General features: G+C 44.7%; 1 protein-coding gene across 1 annotated transcript in view; it reads right to left on the bottom strand.

The window, feature by feature from the left end:
* Positions 1-16,104, bottom strand: part of LOC147690262 (inverted formin-2-like) — a 342,433-nt gene that overhangs the window by 89,509 nt on the left and 236,820 nt on the right. Inside the window, exons 13-16 of the mRNA XM_086939469.1 lie at positions 11,439-11,581; positions 11,292-11,353; positions 2,146-2,248; positions 1,969-2,054 (exon numbers count right to left, since the gene is read on the bottom strand). Coding sequence (XP_086795595.1) covers positions 1,969-2,054; positions 2,146-2,248; positions 11,292-11,353; positions 11,439-11,581 — 394 coding nt within the window. The remainder of the gene's footprint in view (positions 1-1,968; positions 2,055-2,145; positions 2,249-11,291; positions 11,354-11,438; positions 11,582-16,104) is intronic.

Genomic DNA, 16,104 nt, shown 5'->3' with positions numbered 1-16,104 from the left:
CATCACAAGTATTTGAAAAGATCATGAAAATTCAATTGTCCCAATTTATTGACCAGAACAACTTCTTGGATGACACCCAGTTTGGATTTAGTAAGGGCCACGGGACAGAAACAGCCCTTATTAAAGCATCAGACGAGATTAGGATGATCCTTGACCAAGGCGGCATGGCAGTCCTGATACTACTGGACTTGTTAGCGGCCTTTGACACGGTCGATCACACTATCTTGATCGACCGCGTATCCTTCATCGGCATCCATCACAAAGCAAAATCACTCCTAACCTCTTTCCTATCTGACCGTACCCAATAGTCAAAATCGGAGACTTCTACTCCCCCTTTTTCACCCTTCCCTGTGGAGTACCCCAAGGATCCTCGCTAAGTCCGACCTTATTCAACATCTATGTGTCGGACTTGGCCAGGGTCATCGGATAAGACTAACCTCGTACGCCGATGACACCCAATTGGTGTTGGACGTACATAACGATGGAGGAGCAATTGCCGCCAGCTTCCCGGAGGGCATGCTGGCCATCATATCCTGGATGGCAAACAACTGCCTATAACTGAATTCCGATAAAACGGAGGTCAAGATCTTTGGCAGTCTCACCCCCTCATGGTCTCCAACCTGGTGGCCTACCGACCTGGGTCCCCCCCCCCCCCCATCACTTGTCACCAAGGTTAGGAACCTGGGTGTAATGTTTGATGAAAAGCTCTCCTTCATCAACCATGCAAATTCTGTAGTCTCCTCCTCCTTTTACATCCTTAGAATGGTTAGAAAACTCCTGCCTTTTCTTCCACCTAGCGCCGGCAAGACCCTCATGTGTACCTTGGTGCTGTCCAAAGTGGACTATTGCAACGGACTCCTCCTGAATGCTCTTGAGAAAGTCCTTAACAAGCTGCAGTTAATCCAGAATGCAGCGGCAAGAATTCTGTCCCACACTCCCAAGTTCGCATCAATATCCCCCATCATTCGTCAACTGCACTGCCTGCCAGTCTAAAGCCGTACTAAATTCAAGGCATTGTGTATTGCATATAAAGCTATCAACAATACAGGGCCAGAGTTCCTAAAAAAATTATTGCGCACTTACACTCCTAAATGATCTCTACGCTGAGCCTTGGCCAATCTGCTCACTGTCCCCCGTACCAAAAAAGTTTCCTGGGGTGACAGACGTTTCACAGTGGCCACTGCCAGACTGTGGAACACTCTCCCCCTTCACATTAAAAACAGCCCATCCTTAGTGACATTCCAGAGACAAATAAAAACTTGTTTTTTCAATCAGTAGCCTTCCACCTAAGCGACTCTTCAGTTACCTTACAGCGCCGAGACACCCCAGGGTATTTGCGTGCAATACAAATCGCATAAATAAATAAATACGTTTAACTCATCCATTTACCAAAATAACGATTCCTGTAGTAGGTGCTACCTTTAACCCCTTCCCTGCGGGGCTAATTCCCCCATGGTGCGGGAGGGGCGGGGTGAGCCTGGCGCAGCGGTGCTCAAGACAAGACCAGGCTGTCATGAGTCATGGTGGAGCTGTACTCATGATGGCTTGGTCTCGTCACGACCCTGCCCACTGATTAATTCTCCCGCACAGGAGGGGAATTAACCCAACATGGGCGGAGCAGTGCCATTATGACGAGACCAGGCCCTCATGCGCACAACTCAACTGCGACTCATAACAGCCTGGTCTCGTCATGAGCACACAAAGGGTTAAAATGAAATTTTAAGGTAAGGTGCTAGTGGTCACTATTCCTACTCCTTTATGATACTACTATCTTTCACGGTGCAAGGAGAAGAAGAAACATTGAAATGCGATTCTCAAATGATACACAAGCAGTAACTTCACTGTGTAAAATCATCTTACCCATCAATGATTTGTATTTTGATTTACTGCAAGACTAATAATTAATCAGCACAAGGATAAATGAACAGAACATATCAAGAGGAGTAGATAGTTTAATATTGCACTTACCTAGGAACAGCAAGGAGAAGGAGATAAAACTGATCAGCGTTTGATAGTTTTTCTTTTTCATCTTGATAGGCTTTCAGGTTCTCGATCTATGGAGTACAGTCCATTAGGGTAGCAAGGTAAAAGTGTAATGCTAAAAGTACATGTTCACAGAAAGAGAATAAGGGATCCAGTTCTTACCTCATGTTTTTCGGGAAGTAACTTCAGGAATTGCTTTAGGATCTCAACATCAAACTTCGACCGGTCCCCTTTCTGTATCATCTCAACAATTTTTTCATTTGGACTGTGGAATGAACAATGGAAAAAAAAGAGCTAAGTAACAGGAAATATCACACTACAGCTTCCAAGGAGAAATGTCACCCACTAAACTCCCCCGCAATATAAGACTGATACTACCTAGGAGGTGTACACGTAGTCTAGAGTTTGAAATACAGCCTCCTACGAGATTTAAACTGTCTAATGCAAGTCAATGACTTAGCAAATTCCCTCTGTGGTGGAATATTGTTTATTAGTAGGTGTAGGTTGGGACCTGCCACTAGTAATAAGGCCACAATCACAATATAAGGCCCAGTCAACGTCTCAGTAAATGATTCCTTTACTCAGTCCTTGCTAGCTGGCTGTGAGCAGACAGGCTTAACTTTAGAGAGGAGACAGGAGTGTAAAGCATTTAAAACCTCCAACACATTAAATATGTAAGACACCACACACAATACAAATGTAATTAATAAAAACAAGAAATATGATCAAAATGACAAAAGTTAAATGTAGGGAACCAGACATATGATTTTTAAAATAATAAACACTTCCTAGTGCCTAAAGGTTAGTAATGCCACTTTGGGATATCTGATCGTACATCACTGGGACAAAGTCAAAGTTTCAGGTTGACCTTGAAGGAGCACAAGATGGACATTCTTAGCGGTAGGGCCCGGTCAAGTGTTTACCTTCTGACTTGGTCACTTTTTGGGAGTTTTTTGTCTCGAAGTTGAGCGAGGCTCCTCGTAAGGCCAGCTTTGGGTTTGACGCCTCAGTCAACTCCTGGAGGTCTCATCAGTGACTAAATGCTCCAGAGCTTCAGGGGGGGCAAACCCGAATCTCAGGCCGGGTTGAGCTTCAACGTCGCCAGCTTGACTCTCGTTGACGGGTTGGCAACCATTTTTAGCTTTTTACCAAAAATTCTCCATTCTTCTCCAAACTTCTGGATCTTCTTCCAGAAGGTCGTTTTGGGTTTTCAAAGTAGTTCCAACACCCCAAGGAGCAATGTGGAGCTTCTGGAACCTTGTATTGGTGTTGTGAATACTTTGAAACCTCTAAGGTTAGGACGCTCGAAATTGACCAGAGCGAGTTTATGGGATTTACTCTATCTGCTAGAGGCAATTCGCGCACTTTAATGTAATTTTATCGTTTATGCTGTTAACATCATTTTTGTTGTGCAGGTGGGCGCGCTGGGCATTTTCTGCGCTGCACTTACTCCCCTTCTTCACCACTCGGCCCTGCAGGAGATTAAAGTCCTGCCGGGACTCGCAGTTGACCGCCATCTTGGGTGAGGAGGGTCACTAGGCGAGCGGTCTAGCGCTCGGAGCCTCACACCATCAGCCCTATAAAAGCCATAATATCTCGGCCCCCCAACTGTTGGGACGCTCGAAATTGACCAGAGCGAGTTTATGGGATTTACGCTTTCTGCTAGAGGCAATTTGCGCACTTCGCGCATTTTAATATAATTTTATTGTTTATGCTGTTAACATCATTTTTGTTGTGCAGGTACCTCTGGGGTTGCGCGCTGGGTGTTTTCTGCGCTGCACTTACTCCCCTTCTTCACAACTCGGCCCTGCAGGAGATTAAAGTCCTGCCGGGACTCGCAGTTGGCCGCCATCTTGGGTGAGGAGGGTCACTAGGCGAGCGGTCTAGCGCTCGGAGCCTCACACTATCAGCCCTATAAAATGGCACCCCATCACAGGGAGCGCAGCGGGCACGCCGTCAGCGCGCCGAAGTCGCGCCAAAGTCCAGCCCGTCTGCGCCCGTCCGCGGCCAGACGGGCCCAGGGCCCCGGGGCGCTGCCCTTCCTACTACTTACTCTTCCGTCATACTCGGTGGCCTGCAGCACCCCCCTTGCGCCCTCCAGTCTACAATCTGGGACGCCTTGTTACTCTGGGTATCTCAGCGGATATACCTTCTCCCAGACTCATCTATAAACCCCTGGTGGTCCCTACTCCGCCTGAAACCTCTATTCGTATACTCTATCTTAATACTCGCTCCCTTCCCCAACACCACGCTGATATTTTTCTCTTGCTGACAGCTGAAAATCCTGATGTTTTACTGCTCACTGAGACCTGGCTTTCTGACTTCTCCATTCCTGATATCTTGGCCGCTCTGCCCCCTTACTACTATATGCTGAATGCCAACCGGCCTGCAGCCCGCCACGGCGGGGGGGTAGCGGCAATTATACGGAAGGACCTGACTTTCATTGCGTCTTCTTCTCTATGTCTTTCTGAGGTTGACAATTTAGTCATCAGCTTGGCAACGGAAGCGGGCGCTCTGACTCTCATTGTCCTATATCGTCCTCCTACCTCCATGCCCCTGTTCCCTGCTGTCCTCAGTGAACAGCTCGCCGCCTTGATGACCTCCTCTGCTTGCCTCGCCATGTTGGGCGATTTTAATTATTGGTTTAACCATGTTGACGCAGACCCTCACGCTACTGAATTGTTCGAGGCACTCTCTAGCCTAAACTTGACCCAGCATGTCGCCACCCCCACCCACACTGGTGGCCACATCCTTGATCACATCTGGACGCAGGGGGTATCGCTCACTGGGCTGAATATCTCCCCTTGCGTCTGGTCCGATCACTTCATGATAGACTCGTCCATCTCTGTAGAGGGTCTGGTCAAGCCACCACCGCGGGAGGGCGGGATGGCTCGGAAGTGGAACGCACTTGATTCCTCTGCTTTTCTCTCCTTTCTTGCAGAGACTCAGCCCCCTCCCAGCAATAATTCAGGCGTTAACGCTTTGGACGCCAACATTGCTCATTGGCTTACTACCGCTAGTGACAAGTTCGCTCCCCTATCCGGCTTCCCCCGCTCGCGCCACAGTAAATCTCATAAATGGTTTAACCCAATGCTAAAGTCACAACACCTTGAGTTGCGCCAATTGGAGAGCAGATGGAGGCGTAATTATCTCAGCTCTGACAGGGAAATGTATGTGCTCGCACGGAGGGCATACAAAAAAGCCATTATTACAACCAAGGCTGCCTATTTCTCAGACAGAATATCTACAGCTCCCAACCAATCCAAAGAGATATTCAAGGTCCTTAGCGAACTAACATCGGACACCAGGACACTTTCGACCCTGCCCCCTTCTGCAGAGTCTTGTAATGCCTTAAACACCTTTTTCATGGACAAGATTCTGGCAATTAAAAACTCCATTCCTCACTCCTCTCCTTCAGTAGTAGCCGCAGTCCCGTCCATCAACACCCCCACTTTGGCCTGTTTTCCTATCCTCGACCCCATCTCCTTAGCCAAGCTAGCCACTCGGGTGAAATCGGGTTCCCCCAAGGACTGCTGCCCCCCCTCTGTGTTTCGTGACATCTGTCACACTCTCCCGCAATGCATCTTACCCTTACTTAACACCTCCCTTATCTCCGGCACAGTTCCTAAATCATTTAAGGAGGCTGTACTGGTGCCTCTGTTAAAAAAACCTGGCGCGGACCCAGCTGTCCTCGCTAACTATCGGCCCCATCTCTCTCCTGCCCTACCTGTCAAAAATCTTGGAGGCACACGTGACCACCTGCCTCTCGCAATTCATCGAGGAGTCCAACTTCTTAGAACCGAACCAGGCCGGCTTTAGACCAGCCCATTCCACCGAGGCTGTGCTCCTTGCCGTGCTGGACAACCTCAGATGTAATGCTGACAGAGGCCGCCCCCAGGCACTGGTCCTATTGGATTTGTCGGCGGCATTCGACACGGTGGACCATAACATCTTACTCCACCGTGTCGAGTCCACCGGAGTCCGTGGGCCTGCTTTGTCCTGGGTTAAATCCTTCCTGGAGGGCAGATCCCAAGCAGTCAGTCTGGGCCCCTTCAGCGCCACCAGTGCACCTTCACCCTGTGGGGTTCCTCAGGGTTCTTCCCTTTCCCCTCTCCTTTTTAATTTGTACCTTCAGCCTCTTATCCACTCCCTAGGCAGCTGGGATGTCACCGTATTTAATTATGCGGACAATTTACAAATTATTTTTCCCCTTTCCTCCCCTGACGCCATCACCAACTTCAAGGCGGTCATGTTACACATCCAGCAGTGGATGAACCAAAATCAGCTAAAGCTCAACCCTGGGAAAACTGAGCTCCTCCTTCCTGGGAGAAGCACTTCCCATTGGGGCCCGCAATTTTGCCCATCTGAGCTTGGTTCATCCCCTTCCCCTGCCAGCTGTGTAAAGAGTCTCGGCGTCATAATTGACTCCAAGCTCACTCTCAAGGCTCAGGTGAGCGCCGTAACATCTTCCTGCATGTTCCAACTGCACAGGATTTGGAAAGCCGCCCACCTACTGACCCCTGTAGCTCTACTACAAGTTTTAATAGCATTGGTGCTGTCCCGTCTGGATTTTTCTAATTCTTTGTACCTCGGTCTCTCTAAATCCCTGCTGTCTAGGCTACAGATTATTGAAAACCAGGCTGCCAGACTGGCGTTTAAAATCCCCAGATGGCAGTCGGCCAAACCTTTACTACATCAATTACACTGGCTACCAGTTAACGAATGAATTGCCTTTAAGGTTGGCTGCCTGGTCTTCAAAGCCTTGACTGGTCCCTCTCCCGCTTTCTTGAAGTCCCTGGTTACTCCCTACTGCCCCTCCCGAACTCCGAGGTCTACTCATCTCCAGCTTTTAGTCACTCCCCGGTTCAAACTCACTAAATTAGGTGGCCGCAGCTTTTCCCATCTGGCCCCCAAGTTATGGAATTCCTTCCCGCTCTCACTCAAATCCTCACATTCTCTTATATCATTTAGGAAGCCCCTAAAAACTCTGTTGTTTTCATATCCTCACTAAAATCCCTCTGTTCAGTTTCAGTGTTCCTACCAGCGCCAGGTAACTCATGGTGACAGTGCGCTTTTACAAATACTCATTAACATAACATAAACAACCTTCTGGAAGAAGTTCCCACAATGCACTTTGCCACATTTTTAAAGTCCAGCCGAAGGTAGTCAGCTCGTTTTTTCTTGCTGGAGATGATGCAGGTGGAGCTCTTTAAACCTGCTTTCAGGGAGTCCACCCCATCACTTTTTGAAGCAAGGCAAAGTCCTTCAGGCAGTGGTTCCCAAAGTGTGCAGCAGGTGCAGGCCAGGCTTCCAGCAGGGCAGCCCTCCTTCATGTAGTTTGCGATAGGGATCTGAGGTGCTTGGCATCTCTGCAATATTTATCCAGTGTTCCTGGTTGACAAACAGGGGGGGGGGGGGTACCCCTAGCTAACAGGGTGCAGGGTGCCACTCTCAGGTTTGACCTCTTCTACCAAAGATCAGCATATTCTTGTCCCAGAAAGCACTATTCCTTTAAAATCCCAAATGGAGAATCTTTCTCCTGAAGGTTTAGATCTGATTTAGCCAACCTATTGGTGTGGCTAAGTTTCCCTAACACTCCCCTTCCAGCTCCTCTGCAAATTCAATTACTGGGGTGCTGTCTGGCTGGGGGTACCGGAAGTTGGAGTGAGCCTGTGTCCTGTTCTAAATGGCATCCGTCTTTGAAGACCAGTTTGGCTACCCAGCCTCCTTCCTGCCTTGCAGATCTCCTCCCACCTGGTGTCCTTTGTCTATTTGCAGGCGACTTTACAACTCATTAAAGCAGTTTTGATTTAGCCTGCCAAAATCTGGCCAATCGGGAAATGCTCCTGGAAGACTGGATTTCAGTTAGTCAGAAAGGAAAGTTCTATAACTTCTTTTCTGAGATAAGTATAATAAATCTAACCTTGGGAAGTTGTTGGATTCATTCTAATTATCATTTTAATATGTTGAAGTAAGTTTTTAGCTCACTCGTATCAATAGTTGTCCTTTATTAAAGTATTCTTATGTTAGCCAATGGAATCAATGTGCTACAATGCTACAATTGAGGAAAACAAAATAGGCAGTTTTTCTTACACTAGGGCATATAAAGCATCTTTTATAATATCACCAGTAGCTGCCCGTGGTGGGAGTGCTGCCGGGCGCTGACGTAGGGAGGGCCAGGATGGGGGGTAGTAAACTACGGATTACGGCCGATCAGAGGCAATAAACACATAAATAAAACAAATTTCATTGCACGCGCTGCATTGCATTTGGCATAGTTTACTACCCCCCATCCTGTCCCTCCCAACGTCAGCACCCGGCAGCACTCCCACCACGGGCCACTATTGAATGTTACTACTTATAGTTACAAGGCCCGCTACCCCTGGGGCATCTAGGGGAGACATTAGAAGTGACTTATATGAAAAAAAAATGGTTCTTTAAAACTTTGAAATTCCCTTTAATTCCAAAGCTAAATTTGCGAACTTTTAAAAGCAGCCTTAAAAGCAGAGCTGCCTTGAAGATCACGGCAGGCAACACAGCAGTGCACACTTAAGTGCATTACATCTGCTGGGCCTCTTAACTTACCACATACTTGGGGCTTATAGGTAGGTTGTCATACCTTTTACACAGAGCACTGGCCCTGGGTCTGCTTAGAAGAGCCCAGGGCACAATCAGAGTAAGCTACCACCAGTATCGATAAAATATGGGGGTGAGCAGGGCAAAAAGGACGACTTTCTCACACTCCGTATACGTATGTATGAAGTATTGAGATTTGCACAGCTATCCCAGGTGAAAAGGTTCAGTGATATAAAATGCAAGATTTGCCACTGTGAATCACAATTCAATCTATCACCAACTTAATACTTTTACGTTATTGCGATTGTGCAGTGAACGTCCTACTTCTGAGAAGCGCCGTTACAATGATGTGTATATTTCAGATTTCCAGAGTGACCATATTTATATTGTTTTACATGGACCTTTCTTCCACGTATCATGGAATGGTGCTTTCCAAGTGTATACTGTACATGATGTCGGATGATTGGTACAACTGTATGATTGTTCATACAACACTGACCTTGTTACCGATATACTTTAGATCCTAAAATATTCACTGTCGCAAATACTTCTCACTTTTGGAACAATTACCCTCGTTTGCAGAGCCTTTTTACATTTCCCTATCAACCAGTCACTCCCTCTGTACATCATCTACCTGTAGCAGGCATTTATACCTCTAAGTCTCCCCTGTTTCTGTTCCCTTGTCTGCTTCTGGCATAGTCTCTCCTTGAAAGTAGCTCTCTGACATCCCTTATTACCTTACCTTTATCTCTGTGGGTCTTTCTCTAGCCCTCAACCAGTCTATACGAGACTCTTCCTTCGAGCCATTAGCAATCCCCAGACACTGCCTTTCTCTGCCAACCCTGTTCATTTTCATTTAGCATCTCCTGGACAACATTTATGTTGCTCTGTCAGCCTCTGCCCTATGTTCTTGCAAACTAGCCTCATCACCACTTACACCATCTCTCAGCCTCCAGCTCGGTCTTTCTCTTAACCCACCCTCCACAGCTACCTTCATCTCTAGCAGCAATCTTCCTTGACATATTGTAAATGTAACACTCTTTCTCGATCTGAAATTCGTATTTCCTCAAGGAGTTACTCAGCCACCCACACCAGCATTGCTCTCCATGGTTTCTCAGATGCAGAGGTGCTTTGTCATCTTTAACCCCTGCCAGCCTCCCCACTTACCCCCTTCAGCTGGCTTCTCTTCAAAGCCCTATCTATTAAAACTCTCTACATTATCTTCATTCGATGCAGGCCTACTTACACCTAGGATTTTTGGTGGGGTGGGGGGTTTATATAGTGCAAACTAGACCCGAAGGTATCAGAGCGCTGTACATGAGCACAAGTTGCATTACAGATAGACACATTCATTTTTGTTCAGCACAGGGAGATTACGCGATTTGTCCAGAATCACAGGATGTTGAGCGTCCCTGCCAAGACTCGAACCCGGTCACCCAGCTTCTAAATCAACCGCCCCGGCTGTTAGGCAACATTAGGCTAGGTAAACATTACATTAAGTTATCATCTAATTCTCAGAAAGCCTCTCTCACAGATTCTACTAACTTTTTCATATTGTCTCCCCCAATCCTACTGTCTATCTGGGAGAGTGAACCTCAACAATCTTCGAGAGTCATGTAGCCCGGATACAGATGGTGTCCCTGTGTCTTCTACCGTCAACCTGTCGGAGTTTCCAGAAGTGCTAGGCAAGCAGTGCTTAGTTTGTAAAAGAATAAGTGATAGAGCCCAAAGTTTGCTGAGACTGACTTTGTTGGCACTACAGAATGTCAGAGGTGCCAAATACCAAAGCCAGACAAATCTTGATTCAACCCCACGCCTCTTTCATCCATTAACAGGGAATTCCTGCTCCTTTATCCCACACCTACAAGTTCTTTTCTTCCCTGCGTCACTGTTTTTTGGTAATTTTCTTCCCTCCCATTTGTGTTTTTCTCTCTTTTGCTATAGGGCAAAGTCTATTGAGGAATAATAAGTAATGGTCCCCAAAAAGAGAGTTGGTGGGTCTCCTGCGCAACCGTAAGCTTCTCACTTGCAGTGCTTTATTGTAGCTGAAGTTTTTAAATCTCACTCCACCTGGGTTTGCTAGAATAATTAATGCCCACGGGTGACATCTTGAGGATACAGAGCCGAGTAACAACAAAGCTAAAGGCACATACTGCTTGCGCAAGTCATCATCGCCCAAAGTCACCCATGGATTTATATAATGCTAGGCAGAAGTAGGCAGTCACTTTACTCTTAGGTGTAGCCTGGAGGGCATCCTTTCTTACATCTAGAAAGTTGGGCATGTGGAGGAGAGAGGTCGCTGATCTTTTCAGCACTGGCATTTCCACAAAACGCAAAAAAATTAAGGGAAAGAACAGTTGAATTTGGTCATTAAATAAACGTTTTTTAAACACTCTTATTTTTGGTGTAAAGAGCTTCTGCTGAAAGGCTTTTTGGTTTGACCTGCCTCATTTTTAAAAAAAATATATATATATATATATTTTTATCCAGCACCACACCATAATTACAGCAACTTGGGGTGATGCTTTGGAGTAGTGTTGCAACTCGCATTTTACTGGCTTGTGTAAAGTAACATTATAATAATTATCACTTCCACTTCATGGCAAATGAAGTCCTGGTTTTTCTTTAGTAATATAACTTATTTCGTAAGCTATAATCACATTTATGCATTAGTTTAAGAAGATACAAGCTAAATGCATCTAAAAAGGCAGTTCGAAAAGGTCACATCTTACCACTTAAATTGCTTGAGAAAAATATTCAGGTTGAGACTTCTTTTGGAGTCCAAAAAGGTTATCTGTTGACGAAAAAAAACAAACAATCTAATGTCGGTTTTCAAAAAGTATAGTTGATGCAAGGGAGGATTGGAGTTAACCGTGTACCTCTTTGGGCGGCTTCTTCACAGCAGCGGCCTCCTTTTCCTTCGGTGTTATCTGTGCCACACAGAACAGTTCCTCGATGCTCGTATAGTTCGGCTCTATGGATTTGTTAGATGTGCTGACGGATGCCCACATGGAGTGAGTGTCTGAAAGGGACAATGATGGGAAACAAGCAGTGAATTTGGGAGCTTTCCAAAATGCCTGCAAATGCTGGAGAAGCAAAACATCAAAAGGCAAGTAGGTCACAGAGTTCTTTACCTTTTTCCATGAAGTCCCTGAATGTTTCATGAAAACGTTAACATTTTTTGCAATGCCTAATGTCTCAAGAGTTGGCTTTAGCCTATCTGTCTTTTGAATTCTCATTTGTTCTAGCAGAGTTTTTAGTCTTGCAGACTACCACAGAATCAAAGCATGACAGTCAAAACAACATTTTCAAGCGCATCACTTACAGGGTCGAACTGGGACAGAAGTTACATTCGAGCACCAACATAAAAGTGATCCCCATTAGTGAATTATATGGCTAAAAAGGTGGCCAATGTTTGCAAACTGAGACAATTATGAACTTGCAAAGACATGTTTTATGGAAGACTGCATGCATTAGAGTTTGCTGGACGTGGTGTTTGTTTTAATATCAAAGAAATAATGAGTAAAAAGTGGTGAAACAGACCATAATACAGGTACAGAAACTGCTAAAAACTGGCCCACACCCTGACCTGCTGGACAAGTATACTGGGCACTGCCTTATTCCTCTATAGGCCAGTCCGACCCTGATCACATCCTGTTCTAGGGGAAAAAGATGTTTAAACTTACCAATAAAATAAACCCCAATGGTACATCCCAGGTAAAGTCAGATTTTAAATTGCAATTCTGAAAATGCCTCTTTTAGAAAGTGTAAACTAGGAAATACCAGCAAGGGAATTTGTTTTGGTCAAACAATTTACAGAGGTCAGATTGAAGAAATGTCAAATATCAATTTATATGACTTAACCACATTGGGATCTGTGCATCATTTATCTCAAACAACCTTTTAGTGAGTATTTAAATGAACAATCAAATGAAAAATCAAATGAAAAAGCAGCATCACGGGTAATCTTTATATCAAAAGATTATTTTATATATGTTAGAAAATTCATTGAAAGGGTACAAATGATTTTGAAGATTAAATCAAAAATTCAAATGTCAAAGGGATAAATGAGTTGTCCTAACAAACATTGAATAAAAAGTCCAATCAAACTAGATCAATGACAAATGACTCCTATAGTTCTTATAGTGAAAGCCATGTGCGCCATTAATAACCAGCCAAGAGATGGACTTTATAGTCGACGTTTCGGTCTTATGTTGTTTACTCGCAAGACCTTATTCAGGACAACATATGTTTGTAACGGTGACCCCCTATAAAGACATAATGCAATACATTACAATCATATTTTATTTATCCCGTCTTCACTGTTTAAAAAAACGAAAACACATATAACCTGTGTGCAGACTATAGCTAAATGTTAGCTGAAAGACATCGCTTATGGACATCTGAAATATGCCATTTAGTCATGTATACTTATTTATTATTGCAAATCGTCATGTTCATAACTGTTTTGTCTAATCAGTGGTTGAAGAAACACATCTATTTAAAATATCATATCTATACCGCTTAGTCTGAGATACTTTGTTTTGACATTGTAATTCATGGATCTTAAAACTGATTCTTGCATCTGGTTAACATTTATCCTGCCGGTTGTAAGTACTTTATTGTCAAAGATCCCTTATAGAGTGCATCTTACTTATAGAGACTGTCAATGGCAAGAACAGCAGTAACTGGTGTAGTACAAGCTGTCACGGTTTTCTGAAATGTAACAGCCAGCGTATTACAATTCAAATTTATCTCTAGAAAGGTGCAAGTTACTTCCTTTCTATCAGGTGTATAACTTACTTAAAGACAAAGAGATTTATCTCGATTGAAATCCCACTGGTCTAAGTTGAATGAGGATTTTGCCGACTTGGTTTCCTAAAATACAAAATTTAGCGCATCAGAATTGTGGCTCACAGTTTCAAAGTGAGATGACATTGATATTCCTTTCGGGAGATTTACCCGAGTTATCTGGTATCCCGTCTTCCAGACGGCTTTCTCAGGTTTTAGTCAATTTCCTTCTCTTATGTATTTAAATCTGTAAGGTTCAAAACAATTGTTTGACCTCCGTTGGAGTCAAGCTAGCCGGGCTGATGAGAGGTGTTACCTCGAAACCGGTCCGGTCCTCGGATGCTTGATTCCGTTCTGGGAAGGGCATGGCTTTTGTAGTTCGGACTGGGCTGTACCCATGGGGCACAGGGTCAGAGCTGATTTGCATATCGCCATTGTCTAACCCGGGGTGGTGTGGAGTGCAAACAAACAATGGATTTGGGCCAGATCTTTTGACTGGGGTGAATGTGTGACATTGATCCACATTCGGTCCATCACCTGTTTTGTTTGCAATACCGCCATAAGTGCGCTGGGGATGCTCAGACGTGGGTCCCAGGCACTCCACACCACTGGAGTCAAGCTAGCCGGGCTGATGAGGTGTTACCTCGAAACCGGTCCGGTTCTCGGATGCTTGATTCCGTTCTGGGAAGGACATGGCTTTTGTAGTTCGGACTGGACTGTTCCCATGGGGCACAGGGTCAGAGCTGATTTGCATATCGCCATTGTCTAACCCGGGGTGGTGTGGAGTGCAAAAAAACGATGGATTTGGGCCCAGATCTTTTGACTGGGGTGAATGTGTGACATTGATCCACATTCGGTCCATCACCTGTTTTGTTTGCAATGACCTCCGTTAAAGCAGTAATTAATACACGTGGTTACTAAGCTATGTGCATATCAAAACCTAGCGTTTGTAAGCTATATTCAATTATGAAAATTGCAAAAAATGCCGCATTTAGGGAGTGATTCATTTAGAATTCAATGTAAAAGAGAGGTCAAATTTCCATAATTTTCAAACGTTTGTGCTGCATATGAAAAATGTAGGTACCTAATTTGCAGCATGGGTAGTCTAACAAACTATTTACCTGTATTTGTCAGCTTCACGCTATCGCGTGTTCTGAACGAAGGATTGTTTCTGTGTAGCAGCTTACCTACAAAGAGCACTCGAGTCAACTTTGGAGTGTCAGTCTGGTTCTGGATACAGGTACGCCAAACCGGTAAACGACTGAACCGGCGTGCCACGCTGTATTTAACGATTCAGAAAAGGGGGTGGTGATGAACAGAGTGTCTGAATTAAGTAGACCACTCTTACCCAGTCCAAAGATCAGGGCTTGATCCATCACCGTTTTTTAGCTCACTGCACCATCCCAGCTCAGAACCTGGCTATATGCAAATTAGTCTGTCCCTGGCCCAGTGCATCATGGGAACAGGGCAGACCAGACTACCAAGCCAATTCTTCACTGGAAAGGAGACAAGCTTCCGGGGACCATCTCTGTCCATCACCACCCCTTGTTAAATATTTTGTCCACCCTAAGCGTGGAAGGGTATACTCAGATGTGAGTCCCTTGCTCATTGCACCATCAGGATTCAAGCAAGCCGGCCCGACGACGGCTGAAATGCCAGAAACCGGTCCCCGGAAGCTTGTTTCCTTCCCAGTGTAAGAATTGGCTTGGTAGTTTGGTTTGCCCTGTTCCCATCATGCACTGGGACAGGAACAGACTAATTTGCATGTAGCCAGGTTCTGAACTGGGATGGTGCAGTGAGCTAAAAAACAGTGTTGGATCTAGCCCTGATCTCGACTGGGTGAGAGTATTCTGCTTAATTCAGAAACTCTGTCCATCACCACCCCGTGTTGTTAAATACGCTGTATTTAAAGGCAGTGAAAAATCACTCTTGATTGGCGGCCATCTTAGAGTGGTGCTTATTGCCTCATCAAAATTATCGTTCAAAGGAGTCTTTAAAGAACCTCATTGTTGTTTATTCTACGAGTCGGACGAGGTCTTTGTTATAATTTATGAATGGGAATGAAGGGCATCTTGTCCTAAAAGGTCACTTACACAATTCTTACTAAATAAATGACGTACCGAATGCACACTGATTGATGTAATATTTTTTATCTATTTTGAAGACCAGGTACTTAGAGTGCCATAAGAATAGTTTAAGTGATTTTTAACTCCGTGTGGATGCTTCAAAAATCAAAAGGCAAAAGCTGCGTGAAGGCGGCCATGTTAGAATGGTTTGTCGTTTTAATCACATTGAAAGAATTAGCATATTCTAAATGGAGTTATCCTTGTATCGGACATAGACATGGCCCTATTCAAAGAATGTTGACAGTTAGCATACAAAGTTTCATCAACCTAACTTATATCAATTACTGTCAGTTTCATCTATAGTACTGGTGTCGCGTCCAAATGCGCTCACAGTCTATTGGTCTCATCCAAAGCTTCTTGTTAAACTATAAACAATTGTTGACATTTGATGACATATGATCACACTTAAAGGGCACATCTGCTCTCTCTTGGAATTTACTTGACAATGAAACAGATAAACCAGGAGTATATATTGAAGATGTGCTAATCATTAATGAACTTGTTGGCACTAGAGAAGCACAGCTACTGTTTGATTAAGTTTCATCAAGTTACATAAGCAATAAGGCAGATAGAAATTCTGTCACTTAAGATGTGATGTGATGTGATAGGCATTTATAAAGCGCAACAT

Source organism: Lissotriton vulgaris, chromosome 9 (genome assembly GCF_964263255.1).
Source record: "Lissotriton vulgaris chromosome 9, aLisVul1.2, whole genome shotgun sequence".
Lineage (NCBI taxonomy): Eukaryota > Metazoa > Chordata > Amphibia > Caudata > Salamandridae > Lissotriton > Lissotriton vulgaris.
This window is presented reverse-complemented; position numbering and strand designations above follow the sequence as displayed.